At 53.1% G+C, this 22497-nt stretch overlaps 2 protein-coding genes across 8 annotated transcripts in view; both read left to right on the top strand.

Moving 5' to 3' along the window:
* OSBP2 (oxysterol binding protein 2) overlaps window positions 1–14480 on the top strand; it is a 53097-nt gene extending 38617 nt beyond the window's left edge. For all 4 annotated transcript variants that reach the window (XM_015878376.2, XM_015878377.2, XM_015878378.2 and 1 more), the window contains 11 exons: window positions 3784–3970; window positions 5015–5132; window positions 5308–5374; window positions 5488–5652; window positions 7705–7950; window positions 9594–9714; window positions 9894–9997; window positions 10221–10316; window positions 10705–10889; window positions 11214–11434; window positions 12428–14480. In XM_015878376.2, coding sequence (XP_015733862.2) covers window positions 3784–3970; window positions 5015–5132; window positions 5308–5374; window positions 5488–5652; window positions 7705–7950; window positions 9594–9714; window positions 9894–9997; window positions 10221–10316; window positions 10705–10889; window positions 11214–11434; window positions 12428–12570 — 1653 coding nt within the window. In that variant the 3' untranslated portion in view covers window positions 12571–14480. The remainder of the gene's footprint in view (window positions 1–3783; window positions 3971–5014; window positions 5133–5307; window positions 5375–5487; window positions 5653–7704; window positions 7951–9593; window positions 9715–9893; window positions 9998–10220; window positions 10317–10704; window positions 10890–11213; window positions 11435–12427) is intronic.
* Window positions 14481–14985: 505 nt separating this feature from the next.
* LOC107321523 lies at window positions 14986–22440 on the top strand. Of its 4 annotated transcripts, XM_032447933.1 has the most exons (9): window positions 14986–15396; window positions 15552–16148; window positions 16314–16450; window positions 16765–16862; window positions 16963–16993; window positions 17129–17215; window positions 17550–17681; window positions 17762–17954; window positions 18403–22440. In XM_032447933.1, the coding sequence occupies exons 1-9, from the start codon at window positions 15264–15266 to the stop codon at window positions 18423–18425; spliced, it is 1431 nt and encodes a 476-aa protein (XP_032303824.1). In that variant the 5' UTR covers window positions 14986–15263; the 3' UTR covers window positions 18426–22440. The 4 variants fall into 4 exon arrangements, with proteins under 4 accessions (XP_032303824.1, XP_015733997.1, XP_032303823.1 ...); XM_015878511.2 differs by having other exon boundaries at window positions 17132–17215; window positions 17762–22440; XM_032447932.1 differs by having other exon boundaries at window positions 17762–22440.
* The last annotated feature ends 57 nt before the right edge of the window (window positions 22441–22497 follow it).

Raw genomic sequence — 22497 nt, 5'->3', positions numbered from 1 at the left:
TGCTGGGCCAGCTCCTCGTCCCACTGAGTGTGGTTGTTGGGCTGGAGGGATTACAGGAGCCTCCTTAACGCAGCCACACCAGGGGATTAGCTGCTGTCCCCAATCTAATCCCCTGTAAGGGCTGGATTACATGGCCCCAGCTGCTGGGAGTGGGGCTGGGGTTGATGTGGGAGCTTCACCCTGGTGAGGGGCACCTGGCTAAAGCTTCTGTGACTGTGGGACAGGCTCCCTGCAGCCAGCCCTTATGGGGGCTGCTTTAGCAAGTCCCCACAGCAAGACATGAGGTTTGGGTGCAGCAATAGGGCTGGGTGCTGGCAGAGCCCTGCTTTGTGCTGCTGTGTACTGAGGTGTGGGCTGGAGCATCTCTGATCCATGTTTCCACACTAGAACTATTAATGAGCATCCCTATACCTGTGCACCATTCTTTTTGGTGGTGCTCTGAGCTGAGCCCTGTGCTTCACATCTCCCTTCTCGCAGCCCTGTGCTGGGCAGCAGTGGCTCTTGGCGTGCTTGTGCCCTCCTTTTGGGATGCTGCCGAGCAGCTGGGGTCACCCCGAGGGCTCCACAGGGATTTGCAGGCGTTTCAGCCATCTGTGCAGCTCTGGATGTTTCCTACGCTGCTGCTCCATGTGCTGTGGGCGCTGTGCTCTCCATCCTTGCCATTCAGCTGTGTGTGCGAGCTGATGTGGGATTTGAGACCAGCTCCATCTCGCACTCCTTGTGTTTCCCCTTTTGCTTTCCGTTTCCACTGGGGGATGAAGTGAAAAAACAAACCCTCTCCTGGTTCAAATTCCATGTCCATCTTGCTGCTCTCAGTGCAAGCTGCTACATTTTGTGTTGTACTGTGTGACCTGAGCGCTGACGTGGTGTTAATGTGTTCCGAGCTAAAAAGAGGATCAGAAATGGCCCTTCCCTTGGGATATTTTCTGCTAAGCAGCAGCACAGCTGTGTCCCTGCCTTTTGATGAGTCCAGGAAGGAAGGGAGCACTTATCTACGCAGCACCATGCGTGTGCAGAGCAGCAGGATGTTCCTTCCCACAATGAATGAAGAAACAGCCCTTGCTGCATAATGCACCTTTAAAAAGGAGATGATGGGGCACATCTGGCTGTTCCCTTCTCCCACGCTCAGTGATACTCCTTCAGCTTTAAGCACAGCCCCTTGGCATCCATCATTGGGCTGCAGGTTGGTCGTTGTGTGCCCTGTCCCATGTCCCCTCTGATCTGAAGGACTCAAATCAACCTCCCACTGTATGGGGTGTGATATAGATGGCTCTATTATCTATAGGATGGCTTCACACTGTGCCTCTGCCTTGCTGGGGGGCCTCTCACTTGCTGACCTCCCCAAGGGTGGCCCTGAGGACGGCCATTCTCCCTGCACCATGTGGATTTACAGCTCTGTCTTGCATGCAATCCAGCTCAGGTTAAATTTAGCTGCCGCCCCATAAGGATTTTATAAGCTGGATTTTGCTGTGTTGTTCCTTCAAAGGCTGTGGTTGTCTGCACCTTTGGAGTGAAATGAACTGGTGGTGACCCACAACAGGATTGGCCTGAGGGGGCATCAGTTGCAGGGCCTCCACTTTGTCCCTGGCCACATCCTCGTACAGTGACAGCTCCATAGAGCTTTGTCACTGCTGGGGAAGAGGTGACAGCCACCGACTGGCACAGGAAGCAGTAATGCCTGGATAGCGACATGGATGCTGCAGGCTGCCCGCCAGCATTGCCACTGCTGCTTTGAGGTAGGCTGGGAATGGGACACGTCCTACATTGGGGCTGTACAGCATTGCCCTGGGTGATGTTTTAGGATGGAGTCCTGGGCACTGCTAGTGTGAATGGGGCAGGGCTGTGAGGCAGTGTGGCACTGCTATGATGGCAGCTCTGGGAGGTGAACCCTTGGGGCTGGGGTCTGCCCTTGCCACTGTGGCTGCTCAGTGCTGTCTGCAGGGTCACCGTTGGGTGAGGACAGATCCTCCTGGCTCTAGTGCTGCTTCCCGTTGGCTGTGCATCAGAGAACTTTTGTGCTCACAGATGTGCTTTTTTCCTGGAGCCATTTGCAAAGCACACAGCAGCTGTGGCTCTGCAGCAGCACCAGCACTGCAGAAAGCACCAGGGTGGATGCCATCAAGGGATGATGCCGTCCCAGAGCAGCAAGGACCTTCATGTCTGCATGCCAAGCAGCAGCGTGGCACCACAGTATGCCAAGGGCTTGGTGACAGCACCCTGCCCACTGGAAGAGGAAGATGTGGGAGAGGAAGGTGCAGCTCTTTGGGGTTTTGCAGCTTTAACTGCGTGAAAGAAGCTGTGCCACATCCTTTGGTGGAAGGCAGCAGCAAGCAGGGCTTTAATGATTGCTTCTGACAGCTGGGGAGGGCTGAGGCCCCAGAGACCATCAGAACGCGGTGCTTTGTGTGATCAGCATGGGAGTGCTGCTAGTTGGTGCTGCACAGAGAGCTGCCCTGGAATGGCACCAGCATGTCCCCTTGTCATTGTAGGACCTGGGGACAGCTTAACTAGTGATAAAGGGCCAGGAAGAGCCGAGGTGCTTCTCTTTGGGACACCAATGCCATGTCCCGGAGCTGGGACAGCTGGCACTGCCCATGCTGGTGCCAGCCAGCAGCACTAAATGGGTGTTTGGGGTCAGGATGGGGACCTTCAGAGCAGGTAATGAGCTTTGCTGGGTGGGGAAGGTCGTGTTGCTATCTGATTACTTACCCTTCTGCTTTCATCCTCTTATTGCAATGCATCAGCGTAATAGGAGAGGCGAGCCTGCCGGCTTGGCATGGCTTAGTTTGAATGGGTGCTGGGAGGAAGGCTCGTAGAGGAACAAAGGATCTTCTTGGGAAGGCTCCAGCCTGCAGCTGGGTGTGAAGGCATTTGGGGCCTTAGGGCACAGGGTGCCTGGTGTGGTCTAAGAAGGGAATGGGGACCTGCATGGGGTAATTCTGGGTGCAGATCTCTGTGGCCTAAAGTCAGAAATGGGAATGGAAAACATGAAAGCTGCTGCTCCATGCTGTTTGCCTGCAGCATTGTGCTGCATTGTTTCTGGTGGTGTTAAGCAAATTCCCCCTCAAATCCTGCTCCTGGCCAAAGGTTTGACAGAACCTGATGAGTCAGAGCTTTTTTTCCGATAAACCCTTTTAGAATCCATTCACATTACAAAAGCTGAAACCCTGATGTTGTATGGCTGGGAAATAATTCAAGTGTTCAGGTGCCATCTCCCTGCTTCTCAGTGCAAGAAGTTTAATGCGTACTGAGCCACAGAGAGTTAGGGGAGGGAAGAGAAGGAGCAGCCCTGCCTCTGTGCTGCTTAACCTGGGCTGATCACAGGGGAAGCAGCTGAGCTGAGGAGGCTCACTGCCCAACCTGATATAACAATAACCTACAAATAGAGGTTGGAAGGTTCAAACACAGGACATGCAGCTCTTGGCAGTGTCCCTGCACCGAGCGGACACTGCACATCCTGCACGTGGGGACGTCCCAGTGCACACCCTGTGCAAGGAAGTGTCCCATTGCACGCCCTGTGCACTGGGAAGGCACGGTGCTGAGTTTGTCTGTCCGTGTCCCTGTGCTTGGTGGGTCCCATTGCCTGGGAAAGGGCACATGGTGGGGACGGGAGGGCTCTGGGGCTGTTACCTGCTGTCCTGCCTGGGGGTGTCTGCATCTGTATGAGCTCAGCTGTGGCTCCCCAGCTTCAGGGATGTTCTTCCTACTTCCAGGGATGTGGGAATCCTGCAAAGCTGCGGGCTCACATTTCTCCCGGCTGATTTCTCCCTTCCTGCCCTGCAGGCTTGCCGTGATTTCCTGGACTTAGCAGAAACTCACAGCCGAAAATGGCAGCGGGCGCTGCAGTATGAGAGGGAGCAGCGGATCCGCCTGGAGGAGACGCTGGAGCAGCTGGCCAAGCAGCACAACAGCTTGGAGAGAGCCTGCCGTGGGGCACCAGGCAGCACAGGCAGCACCGGCACCGCCAAAGGTGAGCCCAAGGGATGGGGATTGGGAAGAGGTACAGGCAAGTGCTCTCTGTGCCCATGCTGTTTGCTTTTAGGAAGCCTATGGTTATCCCAAGTGGTCCTGCAGGAGAGTACTGCATCCCCAGACCCAGACTGCTTGTGCTGTTTCAAATCTTCTCCCTGCTAACAGGGCACGTCTCCGGCCACGGTGCTTGGAGGAAACCCAGGATCCCCAAATGCTGCTGAGTTCACGGCTTCATTGTGGCTCATGTCCCAACTGGGACTCGTTTGCTGCTTGCAAAAGTTATTTATCGGACAGTAAAATCAATTGGCTTTGGATATCAGTGCCAAATCTCCTTCCCTGCAGGAGGCATTTGTTACAGCCTGGTGGCCAAAAGCTGCATGTAGAGCTGTGTCTTATTTTGAAGGAATGTATGGGCTTAAAGGAGAAGTGAGCTGTTGGAGGGTATTGCCTGGTGTAGGGCAGGCACAGTGGCAGCCTGAGCCCCTCAGAGTGGCATCCTTGCTCCTTCAGAGGGATACAGGGACAAGGAGGTTGTTGTGCCCTGCCTGCAGGTGGCTCAGCAGCGTGGGGTGCAGTGGGGATGGGGATGGAGCTGGAGCATCCCTCCTGGTGCTGCACACAGCTCTACAGGACGTACAGATGCTTGCACCATTCCCATTGCTGGAGCAGTACCACCACCCACAGCTCTGTGATGGGGAGGGACGTTGCCCACCCTGTAAGGTTGTGGTTTAATGTGAAATGGCTGCAGGAGGTTTGGGAATGGATATTCAGGGGTGATCAGCTCTGTGGCATCCTGGCTGCTGGAACAGAGGCTGCATGGCAGAGCACTGAAGCTGGTACCTGCGGTGAGGCTGTTCCCTGGGGCAGTGCCACCTCTCAAAAGTCCCCTTTTGTTTGGTGTCTGTGGTCTGCACGTGGCTCAGGCTTCTGGCTTCGTGGCAGTGGGAGGGGACAGAGCAGGAGACAGCGGTGACAGTGAGTCTCAGTGGGTTTGAAAGGGGACTGGCAGAAGCTGAGCATCTCAACACCTTTGTGCCACCAGGGAGTGTGCAGTCTGCCAAAGGAGAAGCCAGTGATGAAGATGAAGAGACAGAGTATTTTGATGCCATGGAGGATGCACCAGCTTTTATCACTGTAACTGCAGACCCCAAGCACCACAGGTACGAGCTACAGCCCAAGGGCTTGGTGAAACTCATGGGAAGAGCATGAGAAAGACTTGCTGTTGGGTGTTGTGCTTGGCTTTGGGACAGCACCTGAGTGGTAGTGGCTGTATTGCACTGCCCCGGCTCCTCTGTGCTGTTCCCACCTTCACCAGGTGGCACTTTGTCCCCGCAGGCGTTCGGGCAGTAACCTGAGCGGGGCCAGCGAGGGCCACCCTGAGGACTGGAACCTGGAGGACAGTGTGAGTTGGGCAGAGGGTGGGATGTCCAGTGAGATGGAATGGCTCTGGGACTTCACCTGAGTCCCTGGCCGTGCTGGGTGAGCGCTGCTTAGACCATCCTCTTGCTTTTGCAGGTATTTGAAAGCTCAAATCAAAGCAGCTACAATGAGTCCTGCAAAGATCTCCTGCCGAAGAAAAGGAGACGGAGCCGCATCCCTGACAAACCCAACTACAGCCTTAACCTCTGGAGCATCATGAAGAACTGCATTGGCAAAGAGCTCTCCAAGATCCCCATGCCTGTAAGTGAGCCCCAGGGTGTTGCTGCTGTGCTGAAGGTGCTGACCTCAGGGTTTGGTTCAGTGTAGAGCATTCGGGTTACTGCTCCAGGTAGACCTGCATGTGCTGCAGCAACCTCTGAGCAGGACAGAGCTCATGTTACCATGTGGCACACGTAGCCTGGGGTCTGGCTGCCATTAATGTGAGTTGTCCAGTGCTCTGAAGAATCAGCACAGGTAGAAAGCTTGTGCAGCCTGGCAAGAGAATGCTCAGCATGGAGTTGTGCTGCTAATTGCTATGTGGTAAATGGCTCTGATACTGTGGCTTTTGCATTAGGGGCTGCCTGCATCAGGCTGGCTCTTTGGGGCTGATTTCTGCTCCTGTGCTGGCTGTGTAGGACCACAGAGTGCTTATGTGGAGCTGGGGTGCATCTGCAAACCCAGGGGTGAAGAGGGAACCAGGGCACCTGGAATCCCTGCAGATACAACTGTTTCACTCAGGGCAAGAGGAGGAGACCTCCTCCTCAGTAAGTGGCGTGGCTGCCACTGTAAGCAAATAATTCCCCCCAAACCTGCCATGTCCTGGCAAGCACAGGAGAATCGATTTTATTTCTCAGAATGGTACCTGACACACTTGAGTAAAGGGTGAGTTTGTCCCTTGTGCTGTTGCCAGCTGGGAGCTGCAGCTTAGCACTGTCAGTTAGCATTGCTGCACCAGCATCAAGATCAGATAAGGACACGATGGCTGCAGAAATCAGCTCAGGATGTGAAATACCGGCAGCTGCGGTGCTGAGAGAGAGGAAAGCTCTATCTTTCCTAGCAGTCAAACCCACTTAAAGCAGTCGCAGCCTGGCAGCAGTGCATGGCTGCATGTCCCAGGGGCCGTGATGCATGGAAAGCCTCCCCATGCACACGCTGCCTTCCTTCATTTGAATGAATGAACAAATCCTCAGCACTGAAATGGAACAACGCAGCTGTAGGGATTTTGCATTTTTGGGGAGGAGATAATCATCATCCCACTGCTGGAAGGCTTTGCTGTGTGACAGTGCTGGTGTGGGATGCAGCTGCTGCTTTGTTGTTGAGCTGCCTGCCTCTCTCCTGAGGGTCTGCCAGGCTGGCACTGCTTTGCTTCTCGGTGGATGCTTTTGCTGCCCTTGCTACATAACTGCCCTTCTTGGATGCTGTCAGATCCTTCTTGCTTACAGACTAAATCCCAGAATGGAACAGTCTGGAGTTTGTTTTCTTTTCTATAAAACACGTAGCTTGGCTTATGGAAGCGATTCTCCCGTCCTTCAGCCATCTGCTCATTCCAAAATAGAATTCTTGTTGTGAACTGGAAGCGAAAAGGGACTTTCAGATGGTTTGGGGGCAAAAGACTTTCCACTCATGCAACAGAAAATATCTCACTTGTCCTTTTTTAATGATTCCACTTGTTTCTGGAACAAAAGAATTGCTGAAGTCAAGCACTTCTTTTTTTTCCCAAAGACATTTGCAGCAGTGGTTTGGGCAATGTACTGCAAATGTCTCTATTTAACAAAGCTATGATTTCGGGCTGGAAATAAGGTGGGCTGGGGCTTCCCCTGGGACAGAGTCGTCCCTCTGCCCATTGTTCTGTGTTGTGTGGCTTTGACAACGCCACTAAATCGGAGTTTAGGGCTCTGTCAGTCACTGTGCTGCAGTGTGGAGGTGATGGAGGTGCTCAGGGATGCTCGTTGATGCGGGATGTTCCCAGCAGGGAGCTGGGCTCACTGCTCAGGGTCATTCAGGGGATTGGGCCATGTATGACCTGCCACTGTGCTGGGTTAGCTCATGGGCTGTCAGCTCACGGCACGGCTGTTCCCAGCTCAGCCCAGCTGGGCACTCCGAAGCCCTCAGGCACTTGTGCTACGGTTCAGGGGGCACATTATAGCACGAGTCTCTTGTTTTATTTAACATTTACTTGATGCTGCAGAGGCAGTGCTTGTACAGAGCTCCCTGCCACATCCAGCCCTGTGCCACAGCCTCTTCTGGACGTGGTGCTGGAGTGCCCAGCTGGCATCCATCCTGCTTTGCTGATCACCGCTCTTCTCCCTGCAGGTGAACTTCAATGAACCTCTCTCCATGCTGCAGCGGCTGACGGAGGACCTGGAGTACCACGAGCTGCTGGACAAAGCAGTCAAGTGTGAGAGCTCCACAGAGCAGATGTGTTTCGTGGCAGCTTTTTCTGTGTCTTCCTACTCGACGACGGTGCACCGCACTGCAAAGCCGTTCAATCCGCTGCTGGGGGAAACCTATGAGCTTGACAGGCTGGAGGAGCTGGGCTTCCGTTCCCTGTGTGAGCAGGTGAGCCACGCAGAAGGGCTCCATGTGCCTGTCTTGCTGTTTGTGCCTGACCAAAGCAGCCCTTGCATGTAGGAGATGCAGCATCTCCCCATTTCAGTGCACTTCATGGAGCCTCAAGGTCTCATTTCTTTCTTGTTATACTGCAAAGTGTTAATTTTCAAGCTTGGTGGCAACCTGAGGACCTCCAGCATCCCTGTGTGCTAATCACAGAGTACATCTGATGCTCATCTATCAACCAGCAGGTCTTAATTAAAAACCTGGGGAGCTTAATGGGTTGAGACCTTGGAAGGAAATTGACTCTTTAAAGCGTAGCATGCTCAGCTGGTGCTTCCCATCCTCCTGGGGATGGACAGGGCTGTTTATCACCACTGAAGGCAGGACATCATTTTGAAGGGGCTCTGGGCTTCCCAGGAGGTGGCTGTGCTGTCCCAGGGACAGTGTGACCATCACATTTCCTGGCACTCAGGAACAAACCCACAGGCCTCTATCACTGCAGAGACCAGTGCAGGTTCATGACCTGCGGCACCGTTTGGCACTGAGACGTGTGAAGTGAGGGCTGTGTGTTAGCTGTTCTGTGGGGCTGTGCTTGCAAACTGTGTCCTCCGGGTGCCCGGTCCCCTTTGGCAGCACTCTGAAGGTGCTGCACTTTGTTCAGAGGGAGGCAGGGACATTTTTGACCAGGGGAGGCAGTCTGTATTGCTCTTCAGAAGGGCACAATGTGTGAAAAGAGTTTTGCTGCTAGTCAGGATGTGGAACAAGGTCACATTATGCCCCTCTGTGCCAGTGTGAGCTATCAAGAGAGAGACAGAAGTAAAGGTGCTTTGGTAGTTGACCTCCAGGATTTGTATCCCTGCTGACCCTACTTGTAGGTATTTCCGACCCTTCCATGTGCCCGTTCCAGCTGCCTTGGGTGTATGAGTATATGAGTTTCGGGTGCTGATAAATGGTGGGGGCTGGAGACGTTCATCCAGAATTTGGTTTGCAGTAACTCGGAGCAAAACCAACTCTGTTGCAGTACTATGGAGCATTTGATCTGTGAGCAGAGCCTCTAACTGCCTGAATCCTGGCCACATCTCAAAGAGCAGACTGGGGGCAGGCTTGCAGAAGCCCACTGTTGGTGTTGTCAGTATGTGCTGCCCTGGGTTGTGCTGGCATTGTGGGATGGATAGATGGACAGACAGACGGATGCTGTTCCTGTGGCTCTGAACATCCCTTGGCCCACTGACATGCTGAGTGAGGCACTAGTAATCCGGTGCCTGAAATCCAGTTATCCAAATAGGATTTTCTCCAGCTGGTGACAGTGGGATTTAATGGAGAGGTTTTGGCTCTGCTCACGGTTGTAATCCGGTTGCTCGGGGCACTCAGGAGTAATTACCCTGGTGCAAAGTATCTCTGAATACAGCAGCTTATATATTCCTTCCAGGGGATGGTGCTTGAGTGGTGTCCCTTGAGCCCCCAGGTGGGCTGTGCTGCAGCCTCATCTGCTTTTTCTGTCCATGTCCATGGGAAGGCACCGCAGTGCCGGACAAGTTGTGGGCTCAGCATCCTTGGGACCAAAGCTGCCACCATTCTTTGTGTCCTGCAGCTATGACTGAGCACTGGATGGGGTGAGCAACTGATGGGCTGTCTTTTCTCCCTCCCAGGTGAGCCATCACCCCCCGGCAGCTGCCCACCATGTCTCCTCCAAGCGAGGCTGGACGCTGTGGCAGGAGATCACCATCGCCAGCAAGTTCAGGGGCAAATACCTCTCCATCATGCCTCTGGGTAGGTGACCTGGCCAAGGGGATGAGAGCTCACTTGTGCCATCCCCTATGACACTGGGAACCAAGCAGGATGTTCCCCGTGGGCTTTCAAAATGAAAGCTGTTAGAGGACAAGGCGGGCATGGTGCTTGGTGCTTGGGCATCTGTCCAGTCCCCACCCTGAGCCCAGGGCTCTCCACAGGTGCCATCCACCTTGAGTTTCACTCCAGTGGAAATCACTACGTATGGAGGAAAGTCACCTCCACAGTTCACAACATCATTGTGGGCAAGCTCTGGATCGACCAGGTTAGTGCCTATGGGCTCTTGGGGGAGCAGGGCACTGTGGGGCCAGGTCTGACGTGGGGTATTTTACTTGGGCCCATCATATCATGGGACTGGAGGGGTTGGAGTGGGGGGCAGATGTAGTTCTGCACTGAGGTTGGTGTGCAGCTGCACAAATGGCGACTAACGGCTCATTTGTTTCCTTGCAAAGTCTCTCACTTGCTGTGGTTCTGTGTCTTTTATCTAGTCTGGTGAAATAGAGATTGTTAACCATAAGTCAAAAGATAAATGCCAGCTGAAATTTACCCCCTACAGCTACTTCTCCAGGGATGTCCCCCGAAAGGTACGTAGCCAAAAATCTCCCTGTTGCTTCTTCTGGCCTGGCTTTGCCCTCCCAACTGGGTTCTGCCCTTCCAGCTGGGCTCATGGAGTCCTGGCATTGGGGTGGGATGCAGCCAGCATGGGGCTGTGGAGCTGCACTGGCACCTCAGTGTGCCACTGGCCCCTGGGGGGGGGATGCTGGGGACAGAGCTGACAGCTGGGACCTGTGTATGGTGCTGGGGAGGATGAGGGTGGAAAGCAGATGTGTCAGGATGGGACCTTGCTGGGTTCTGCCCTTATGTCTGAGGACACAGAGCACCGCTTGAGTCACCATGTCTCACTCCTGGAGGGCTCTGGGTGCTTTCAGGAGCCACCAGAGCCATCTCCTGCACTGCTGTCTCTCCTGCCAGGTGACGGGAGTGGTGAGTGATGCTGATGGCAAAGCCCACTATGTCATGTCAGGCACGTGGGACGAGAAGATGGAGTGCTCCAAGATTGTGCAGAGCAGCCATGGCAGCGCCGGCTCAGAGGGCAAACAGAAAACTGTCTACCAGACGTTGTCCCCAAAGGTCTTGTGGAAGAAGTACCCCCTCCCGTGAGTCCCGCCCTGTGAGGTTGCTTGCTGCATGTCCAGCATGCTCCTTTGGTTGGAGTTCTGCTTTCCTGGCTGCTGGCTGTGGAAGGGAGTGGTGGTGTCTCCATGCTGGCTTTGCTTTTAGCATCTCCATACCAAACCAATGAGCCTGTGCTTCCCCAAACCCCTGCAGGCATCTCCTCCTTGCCTCCCGAAGGCACCATTTCCACTTATGTGACTGGATGCAGAGCTTCTTAAGGGTGTTATTAGAGGGTGTGGGACGTGAGCACCTGAAAGGATGGGAGGCCTTGCTTGTGGTCCTTATCGGGTCTGTCTTGTCTGCAGGGAGAATGCCGAGAACATGTACTACTTCTCCAGCCTGGCCCTCACCCTGAATGAGCCCGAAGAGCGCGTGGCCCCCACGGACAGTCGGCTGCGTCCTGACCAGAGGCTGATGGAGAGTGGCCGCTGGGATGAGGCCAATGTGGAGAAGCAGCGGCTGGAGGAGAAGCAGAGGGCTGTGCGCCGCAGGAGGGAGGCTGAGGCTGTGGAGGCCTTGGAGGAAGGTGGGATGTTGTGGGGTGGGGAATGGGGGGCTGCAGGGAAACCCTGTAGGGTTGGGGAGGAAGGACGGACTTCTCATTGTGGAATCATCGAGTCCTAGAATCAGGGAATGGTTAAGGTTGGAATAGACCTCCAAGATCACAGAAACACAGAATTGTAGGGGTTGGAAGGGACCTCTAGAGATCATCAAGTCCAACCCCCCTGCCAAAGCAGGCACCCTACACCATGTCACACAGGTAGGCGTCCAGGCGGGTCTTAAATATCTCCAGAGAAGGAGACTCCACCACCTCCCTGGGCAGCCTGTTCCAGTGCTCCGTCACCCTCACTGTAAAGAAGTTCTTCCGCACATTAATGCGGAACTTCCTATGCTGTACTTTAATCCCATTACCCCTAGTCCTGTCCCCACGCACTACTGAAAACAGACCAGACTCACCACTGTGGCCCCCACACCTCAGGTATTTATAAACCTGGATCAAGTCCCCTCTCAGCCTTCTTTTCTCAAGGCTAAACAGACCCAGTTCCCTAAGTCTCTCCTCATAGGGGAGATGCTCCAGGCCCTTCACCATCTTAGTGGCCCTCCGCTGGACTCTTTCCAAGAGATCCCTGTCTTTGATCTCTCTGACTCTTGTCTCTGACTCCAAGATGAAGTCCAACCCGCAACCCATCCCCATCATGCCCATTTGTAGAACCATAGAGCCATTCATGTTGGAAAGGACCTCTAAGATCACCAAGTCCAACTGCCAACCCATCATTATCATGGCCACTAAGCCATGTCCCTGGGTGCCACATCATATGGATGGACGTGGTGGGGATGGGCTGATGGTTGGGCAGGGTGACCTCAACAGCCTTTTCCAACCTTAATAATTCCGTGATTCCATCTCCACCTTTCTCAAGCACCTCCATGGGCAGTGACTCCACCACCTCCATGGGCAGCTCAATCCAACAGCTGACCAAGAGGAGATTTTCATCTTCATCCTTCACTTCTTCCCCTGCAGGAAAGGACTACGAGGGCTACATCCCACTGTGGTTTGAGCGGAAGGTGGATCCCATCACAGGGGAACTGATCTGTGCTTACAAAGGCGGCTACTGGGAGGCCAAGGACAAGCAGGACTGGAGCTCGTGCCCCGATATCTTCTGAGCTGCCGTGCTTGCTGTGGTGTGGCCAACCTGCAGCAGGACAGACAGACAGAGGGACAACGAGGACACACAGCAACGTGCTGCCAGTGGTTGACAGCGCAAATAAACACACACACAGACACACACACGGCGTCAATACAGGCAGAAATTGGACAGAGAGAATCTAAACAGGGATTCCAAACCTATTTTTTTATGCACTAATAAATAGCATCTTTTTGGTTTTGTTTTTTTTTTTCTTTTTTTAAACAGTGGCTTTTTCAGCTACTTAATTAGGACACGTGGCTCCGGTTTGTTTGTAGCCTATGGTATTTATTGCTGTCAGGAGCTGCTGCCTATATCTTTCAGTGTCTTGGCCCTATTGGCTGAGACAACAACTTCCAAAGATGCTCGTGTCGTGGGGGTGCCGTGCAGTTGTGTGAGCTCTTTCTTTCGGCATCTTTTCCCCCCCATTCATGAAAAAAACAACCCACACAACCTCTTTAATCCTGATTCAGATTCCTTAAGATAACCAAACGAAACCAGCTGTGAACCCAGAACCAGCTGTGAAGCCCAGAAAGCAATGGGGGGCTGTGGCTGTTGCTGGAGGCTGCAGGTGGTTCCTATGGCTGCACCCCCATCTCACCCATCAGGATGTTTCAGCTGACGACCTGCTTTGTTTCCATGACCATGGTGAGCTGCTGGTACATGGAGGACTCAGGAGGAGGTGATGTCGCACCACATGACAGAGGGAACCAGAAACCTGCACACCCGCTATTCATGTATCTCTGGGTCTCTGTCACACCGTACCGAGCTCTCCCTCCCATGGGCCGCCTGCATCCGGACAGCCACGTCCCCATTGGAAGATAATGAGCAATAATGAATTTTGAGGCGATGGGAACTGTGATACCCTTGGAACATTTATGCAATCAGCTTCTTCCTCCATCAGCCTCCTCCTGGTTGGCTTCTTATCCAGCACCTGCTGCCTACAGCAAACCTGTGTGTACAGTTATACATAGACCTCGTCTGACATAACAGTAGTGAGTGGCTATTGGAGTGGCAACACCCACTGAGCTCAACATACCCCTCCAGTCTTATTTATTTGCTTCTAATTTATATATATATATATAAATATATATATAATTATTTTGCTGAAATTTCTATGGTACGCAATAGATGAAAAACGATGAAGACAGATGCATCTGTCTGAGGTTTTTGTAGCACGAAGCTGAGTGCCCAGCCCTGGGCAGGGTGTGGGGGGTGATGGTGATTCATTCCCAAAGCCAACAAGTGACGTTTTGTCTCCTAAGCTCTTCAAGCTGCTGTGTTGGCTGCTTGGATGCAGCTGGCTCCAGCTGTGCCACATCCAGCCCCAAGGCACTCAGATCTGCTTTGGAGATGTTCCCACCTCAATAATGCCTTATTTTCCTCTTCTTTTTTTTTTTTTGGTCAATGCAAGAGAATGCAGGGAAAGGTGAGCAGCCCCACACCCCAAAGCTGGAGCCTGGTGTCCCCAGGACGCGGGGTGACGTTGCTCAGGGACTGTTGGCTCTATGGCCTACAGGTGGGACACAGCTCCTGTCCTGTTAGCCCCCCTTCCCTCTGCTGTGTATCTCCCAGGATCACCATCACAGACAGCTGAGTGCAAGGAGTGCCCCGACAACACAAATCCCACCCCCTCCCCTTTTTTAAAGCTAATTTTATCTTCCAGAGATCACCGAGCAGCATCACTTCATCTGAGCACCATCTCCTTCCCTTTCTATTTCCCCCTTACCGCCTCCCCCTCCCTACCCCCCCACCAAAGGATTTTAATGTCATTCTACTGTAAATGCTGTTGAATGTATTTCTTTTTGAGCAATATATTGTGAGTGACCCTCCCCCCCCACTCCCCCTTCTCCTACATGGTAATAAAACTTGGATTCAGGAATTTTAAAAGGTGGAAGTCCTGAGGTTCTCACTCTTCAGATTTGCAGGGTTGGGGGGTGGCCAAGCTCTGGGTGTGAGGTGACCGTGTTGTTGTCCATTGGGAGACCATGGAGGGCCAGGAGAAGGGTTGTCCAGGGAAGGTTCATGGGGAGGTGGAGTCCAAAGGAGGAGATGGCCAAAGGAAGGTGGTGTAGGGAAGGAGATTGAGGGATGGTGGCCATGGGCAGGAGGTGGTTTGCGGGAGGGGGACCAGGTAAACAGGGGTAGGAGAGGTGGCCATAGGAAAGATGTTCTCCATGGAAGGGATTCTCTTGGGGAGGTGGCCAAGAGGGGGCAGAGGATCAAGGAAGGGGTTGTTCTGGGAGGGCCAGGGTGGGAGAGGGTCTGGGGAGGAGGCTGCAGAATCATAGTATGGCTTAAATCAGAAGGGATGTTAAAGATCATTGAGCTCCAGGTTCAGTGGCTTGGGGAGATGGTGCTGCAGCATCCCAGGGAGAGCCCAGTGGGGGGGGATGTGAAGGCTGGGAGGGATTGGAGAGGTGAACTGCTGGAGGAGGAACAGACCATGGGGAGGAGGCCCAGGAGAGGTGGAGGAGGCTCTTGGGCAGGCTGGGACTGGCCAGGACACCACAACGTTGCCAGGTGACAGACAACAGCAGCTCCGGGGTGCACTGAGCACACTGACATCTTGTCTTTTCCCAGGGAGGGTCCCCTCTGTGCCCCCCGGCCATCACACAGCACAGGAGGCTGAGCCCGGCTGCATCCTGCTTGGGGCGTTCACTCTGAAGCCTAATGAGGACCTCGAGCCTTCTGCAGCAGAACCCTGCAGCTCCTTCCCTGTCCCCCCTGCAGCAACGTGGGGCTGGGATGTATGGCAGGGCCTGCAGTGCCTCTCCTGCTGCTGCCAGTGTCCGTGGGATGGCTGGTGAGTGGGGATGGGGCTCTTTGCTTGGTCTGTGCACGCAGCATTCTGCATTTAAGTCCATTAAATGAAAGGACGGTGCTACACAGAGGGCAGAATGGGGAGCAGTGAAGAGCAATGCCCACACAGTGACTCCTGCTCTGTTTGCATTTTGCCAGTGGCTCCCGCTGAGGGCAGAACTCCGGCTGCAGATCCCAGCTTGGAGGGCTCCAGACTTGCTGCTCCCCATGCAGGGCTGGTGGAACACGGAGTGTGGAGCTGTTGGGGGCCAAAGTGGGGCAGAAGGAGCAGCTGCAGCTCTGTCTACACCGAAGATGTGGCTGCTGGGTGTTGGGAGGGCACAGCGGGGACCTCCGAGGAGGAAGAGGATGATGGCAGCAGGCAGGATGTGTCCCCAGGGTTGATGAGGAGGGGGAGCCTGGAGTCGCTTGGAGCCAGGATATCCAGGCTGAGCCAGAGTGGGGCTGAGACCCCCTGCCCAGCCCCCTCTGAGCACCCAGCACAGGGCAGGGGGGATGCATCCCATTGGGCACCACGCTCCAAGGCAAAGCCCTCAGTCACTGCTTTGCATGGTGGGGATGGGGACACTGGACATCTCTGGACACCCTCAGGCAGCTCAGTCAGCAGGAGCAGGACCAGGGCCATAGGACATAGTGGATGGCAGGAGCCACCAGCACAACGGGGGTGGCATGGAGGGGATGTCACCCTCACTGCGGAGAAGGAAGGAGATGGCAACGAGCGGAGGAGGGCTCTTTGTGAGTGTGCTGCTGGCCTCAGGGTGCTGGGGCTGAAGCAGGGGACCAGGAGGGGTCCCAGGGGCTTGGTGGGGACAGGGACCCTCCTGGGGCTGGGTGATGGTGGGGCCAACCCAACTCGTTGGTGGGTTTGTTGTGTCCCCAACCACCTCCATGTTCCTGCAGGCACCAAAGCAGCAGCAGTGGGACCTGCTGGGAAATGCAGCCCCCAGGCAGAGGGGCAGCACAGTGTGTCCTGCCCAGGGCATGTGGCTGAGCCCCAGTGGCAGCGCTGGAAGCAGAAGGCCATCCTGTCCCACAGGGTGCGTGTGGGTTGGGATGGTGGGGTGGCTGTCCCCATGTGAAGGGTCCCTGGGTCCCACATGGGACCTCTGCCAGCCCCTACAATGGCCATGGAAAGGCTGTCAGCATGAGGACGTTTATCAAAGAAATGAATTGTGAATGAAATCCTGCAAGAAAAACCCTCCAGCACAGGGGAGACTGTTCAAAACCAGTTTGTAAAAGTCATTGCCTTCATCAAGTTAATTAGCTGCATAAGTGCAGGCTCAACGTGGCAACACAACCCAAGGGTTGATGGGTTGGTGCCATCCAGCTGTGTCTGTCCTGCTCCCTCCAGCTGGCAGCACTGAGCCGAGCCCTGCAGAGCAGCCAGGAGGGGATGTGGGAGCCAAGAGCTGGAGCTCAGGGCATGCAGAGCAATGGGGATGGGGCCAGGTATGCGCTGCAGCCTCAGGGACTGACCCTGCTCTGGGGTCCTATGGGTAATAGGGGAGTTCTGGGGGTGTCCCACTGGGTGATGCTCTCCCTTTTGCAGGGCGTGTGCATGGGATTGCGTGGAGAAGGTGGTGAGCACACTGAGATGGGCAAAAGGGGGTGGCAGAGGGATGGGTTGGGGGGCAGCAGGGCAGGGTCTGGGCTGGCCATGCCATAAGAGGGGAGGGAGGAGCAGGGGGGAGGTGGAAGGGATGTCCCTGTCTCAGCAGGGGTGGAAGGGCTGCGCTGAATGCTGTGAGAAGATGAGGAGGAAAACGCTGGATCTCAGGGAAGAGAAGCAGGAGCTGAAGGAGGTCGGTGCCTACCTGGGGTGCTGTGGGTGTGGGCTGTGTGGGATGGATGTGTCCCTGGGCAGTGCAAGGCTCTCACCCAGCCACTGAGTGCCCCATTTTGTGATGTATATGAAAGCGAGATGACCTGTGGGAAGGTTTTTGTCATAGAATCAGAATCACAAGCACGGTTGGGTTGGAAGCGCCCATACACTGGCCTGGCTGGGGGTCCATGGTTGTCTACAGAGCTCCAGGAGGGAGGGCAGTGCCCCAGGTGCAGTGGGGTGCTGGGTATTGACACAGCCTGCACTTGAGGGATGAGCCTGGCTGGGCCTGGGATGTGACACCTTTCCTGCAGAGGCTCTGTGGGCTGGAGCTCCAGATGTGCTCCGTGCTGCGGCAGAGACAGGAGGCATTAGGGCAACTGCGGGCAGTGCTGCAGAAGGAGAGGATGGCCACGCTCCATCAGCTGCAGGAGAGCATGGAGAAGGTTGGGGTGGTGTTGGGGCACAGGGGTGTTGTTGGCTTGGTGCCTGAGACCCCATGGGTGACCCTCTATGTGGACTGCAGGTGAATGGATGTCAGGAGAACTGTCACCTGAAGGAGCTGGCAGCCCCAGCAGCCCTGAAGGAGCCACTGACCACAGTGAGAGCCCTGCGGGTGGCAGGAGGTCCTGCCCCACATCCAACACTGCCTGCAGGAGCTGCAAGTAGAGGACCTTGGTGTGCTGGGAGCAGAGCTGGGCACCACAGCAAGTATAGAGGTATAGGGACGGCTGAGACAAGGGACTTGATCACTGCCACTGCATCACCAACTGGACAAATGAAGAGTATGAGGTGCTCCAAGGGGTGGGAGCAGCCCCACAGCAGGGCTCAGGGCCCTGTGGTTTGGTTTCTAACCTAGGGACATTGGGTAGATCCTGTCATAACCATATGGGGTAGGGGACATTGGGCTCATCTGTGGAGGGCTGAAGGTGGGAGGGGACCTGATGGTGGGAAAGGATCGGCTATGGGGAAGGCTATAAGGTTCCTCAGGAGTCCTCATCTGTGTTTTCTCAGATGAAGAACCAGGTTCTTTTGCATCTCTCCCACCCTGCAACATATCCTTCTCCCAGCCTGAGATACAGCCATAGGACAAACCCGAAAGGCAAATTGGATGTGGTGCTTCCCTTTCTGCTCCATTACATTTAATGGATTATGGCTTTCTCCTAGGGGTTCCTGATGCCACCTCTTGACGTTCCTCCGAGCCCCAACAGGATCAAGCTCACTGCTGCAACCAGGACTTGAGATGAAGCATGGAGGTGGCGATGCATCCCTCTGCTTCCCCATGCACAATCAGAACGACCAGTTGTGAAGCTGCTGAATGGGGTCCCACAGAGTTTCCCATGTAGAAGCTTTCCCTTAGGTCCAGGCTGGGCTCCTTCCCAGGGCTGGGGACTGTGGGATGTGCCAGGCTGCTGTAAAGGTCCTGCTGCAAGAACATGGATTCCCAACCAGCATCGTTGCTCCTCACACTCATTTACGAGCTTGGAATGGAGAGGTCCTATGTTGCAGGAGTGGGGTGCTCAGTGGGGCGGGGATGAAGCTTTTGGGTTGAGGTGAGATATGGGGAAGGAGGTGGGGAGTAAGGGCTGTGGGGAAGTCTTGTGCTTGGAAGCTTTGGGATGCTGCTGCAATCCCAGTCAAAATCACCCAGTGCAATACATGTCCCTGTGGAAGGCAATTGCAAGACCCATGAAACAGATTTTGTTTGACATACCTAAAACTGGATGAAATACCAATGGTGTGTGCCAGAAATTAAGAACTAGGATATAGATTTAAAAGAAAAAATAATGGCATTTTTGTAATTAATATGGGAAGTTCTGTTGGAGCAACACGTAATTACAGAAACAGCCCTCTGGGACAAACCACTGTTCAAACACTGATGGATGAGAGCTGCTCATCTCCACAGGGAAAATGAGAATCTCAGTCTAGGAAGGCAAAGCTATTTGTACTGTGATAATGGTGATCGTGATTATATGGCAAAGGTGTCTGGGACTGAACTGGTAATAATAAAGGACTGAGGGTGGTTTTGGTAGACCCTTATTTCAAGAAAACTGGGAAATGATTATCTCTGCACAGTATAATTATAACTAGAAAATTAATAATATGGAATACAGTGGAATGAAATGGGATGGGATGGAACAGAATGGGGGAGAAAGGAGAGGGTAGGATAGGATAGGATAGGATAGGATAGGATAGGATAACCCAGTACACAAACTGGGTAAAATGAATTGAAGCCAGACTGAGCCTCAAGAATAGCTGTTTTTCTTACTATGGCCAGAGCTGCCTACCCATGGCAGTACTGCTTAGCTGGAAGATTGCTTGCCTTCTGCTTGAGTGATTGTGTATGTTTTTATGGAAAGCACTCACCCATTAGAGATATTTACTTATGGAAAGTGTCTCCTAATGCCTGGGGATTGCAGACACTTGTGCTTCCTTGGTGATGTATTTGCTTTGTACAGATTAAGTCCCCCCCGATAAGGAATGCAGGGTAATTGGTGACCTCCTCATCTCATGAGAACCATTTTTGTCTGTTCTGACGCGGGCAGAGAAGGCACTTGTGTCAGGTTAATGATGTCCCAGCATGGCAAGAGACGTCTGGATAATTGGTGGCATTTGTCACAAGGGAGGTGTCATCTCCTTCCTTCCGCAGGAATGGCTGCTGAGGGTAATTAGCAAGAATTATTGCATAGACGATGGAAATTGTTCACCAGTTTTAGCGCCTACGTCCCCCACATGCTGCTAACCAGAGCTTCTCCCAAACACCTGCTGAACAGGGAACGGGCTGCTTGATTCGATGTATTACATATATTGCCCTCCTGCTTTTTAATCCATGCTGGTTAACCAGAGCCACTTGGGGCCGTTGTAAAGGCTCCCATCATTTGTATGAATTACAGGTATGGGCTAATTGAAGGTGATGCTGACTCAGGCTGGTGCTCACACAGCTTTCAGGGGTGGCAGTTAATTTCAGTCCCATCTGATGTTGCAGCAGAAGTGCCGGGTAAGCAGACAACTGCTGCTGCTGATGAGAAATACCTATAGCCCCCAGTCGGTGTTGACTGAATAGGAACGCACTTGCCTTGTGTTAATTAACCAAATCCCATCATTCCTGGGCAGTACTGGTTCATCAGAAGTATTTCAGTGAATGTCATGACTCAATCCAGCCAATCAACAGGGAGCACGGAGCATAACTCATGTTATTAGTGTCATACGGTAATGCAGTGTGCAGCGGTGCTGAACTGACGGCATATTTGCTGCCTATGATCTAATGCCAATAATTCCTGCAGGATGCCACTGAATCAGAACTGGTTTTGCCACTAACACCTCTTGCCATTGCATGGGCTCTGGGGATGATCAGGGTGAAGTAACTGCCCTAAACCAACAAGTAGCAAATAATATTTTGTTCCCAGAGGGACACTCAGGTTTGGTGGCTGGGGGACCCATTCGTCTCAGGGCAGAACACCCAACAGCCCCAGGACACCCCCTGGGCAGCAGTGTGGTCTCTGTTCCTCCCTCCTCCACCCCTACAGCTGCCATATGTCCATCCATTTCCACCCTCCTTGGTGTTAATGGGGTACAAAAGTTGTTTACAATGCATAATTCAGACATTTGCATTAATGGGGGATACGGCTGCTCAGCACGATTAGGCTTGTCTTATGCTGATTAATTCTCTTAATTTCTAGGTAATTAGATTTATGAGCTGCATTTCTACCCAATGGTTCCTGCCATTATTTATGGCTGAGGTGCTGACTGTCAATTGGTGCTATATGTGTCTCAAGTTGCTCCATGCCCATGCCCTGTAGAAGTCATCTGCCCCTCGGAGGTGTTTGTGCACATGGTGCCTTTCCCCATAATGGTGGTTGAAGAGGAGAGGATTTGCCATTGGCTGATTAATTCTCAGCATCCCTTGGAATTACAGACAAGGTCTCTTCTTAATCTACCCAATTGCCATCATCTGAAAGGACGTGGTTGTTATTGAAAGCCCACTCTATTGTTCACTGGTTGGCAATAAAAATCATTTAGAGAAGCTATGGGAATAAGCACCTTCCATTGACCGCTATTTATACTGTTATGTCTCTGTCTTGTCCTAACTCTTCTATCTTCAACAGTTTCACGGTCAAACATGGGGCTGCTGGCTGTAAAAACTCTCTTTAGGGCTCAAGAGAATGAGAAGAATGGTTGGCGGTTCCTCAGAACTTTTGCTGCCCGTGGCCATGCACTCAGCATCCTTCTTGTTTGACGTCAGCTTGGAATCCAACCTGGGCACGTTAATGGATATAGATCAGCTGCAACGTTCATTTTGAGTAGATCCTTTCCTTACGCCCAAAATCAGCTTATTTGGAATCGCTCACTTTTACATAGTCCCCCATTAGAGACAAATCCCACTCTACGGTGACTGTTACAGGCAAATAAACCCGAGCATCCTCTGCAGACAAGCAGTTACCCACTAGATGGCAAGTTTGCTCCATACAACGCCATGCTCAGCGCTGCTCGGAGAAAATGCAGATGTGTTAAAAAAGAAGGCAGCAGGTCCCATTTACTGAGAGACTTAAAGATTTTTTCATCTGCACAGCCAAGAGGGCATAGAGCAGCATCGAGACTATAAGCCAAATGGGCAAGCGTAGGAACAGCTGGGCTTTGCATTAGGGGAGTGCATTGGTGGCAGGTTACCAGGAGGGGATGGATCCTCACTGTCCTGCTGGGACACAATCAACTGTACCATTCTAAATGAAACCATGGCTGAGCATCTCTCGAGTTGGGCAGTGCTTCCTTCCCCTGGAAGACTGCTGTTTCAAAGTACAACCTTTTGGGTTTTCAATATAGTGGGGAGGCACACTGACCTATGTGGAAGCACAAAGACCTGACATGGAGAAATAGGAGCAGCCAAAGTTTGAATCCCACAGGCCATTTCTTGTGTGTCATCTGTAGGATCTGAACCTTGGATCTATCACTCAAAAACCAGCCCACGGGCTTATATGTAGCCCCACAAAGGGGGAAGAAGACACAGTTGTCCTTCTTCACTACTATTTCCATTAGCTCATCGTATTCATCATTGACACTCATGGACTGCTTGCAAAACCACTGTTTTGTGCTCTGAGTGAAGTAACCCAAGGAGAAAACAGAGGCTTTTTCTGGAACATGGGGAGGAAAGCATTAAAAAGGCAGCAGCATCTTTTGTATGTGGTAATAGGATGACCAGAATGCTAATGCAGTGGGAAATCGTTCTCATATATAGGAACTGTCTGTAATAGAGAAGCAAATCCA

Source organism: Coturnix japonica, chromosome 15 (genome assembly GCF_001577835.2).
Source record: "Coturnix japonica isolate 7356 chromosome 15, Coturnix japonica 2.1, whole genome shotgun sequence".
Lineage (NCBI taxonomy): Eukaryota > Metazoa > Chordata > Aves > Galliformes > Phasianidae > Coturnix > Coturnix japonica.
Note: the sequence above shows the minus strand (reverse complement) of the source record. Positions and strands in the feature narration are given on the sequence as shown.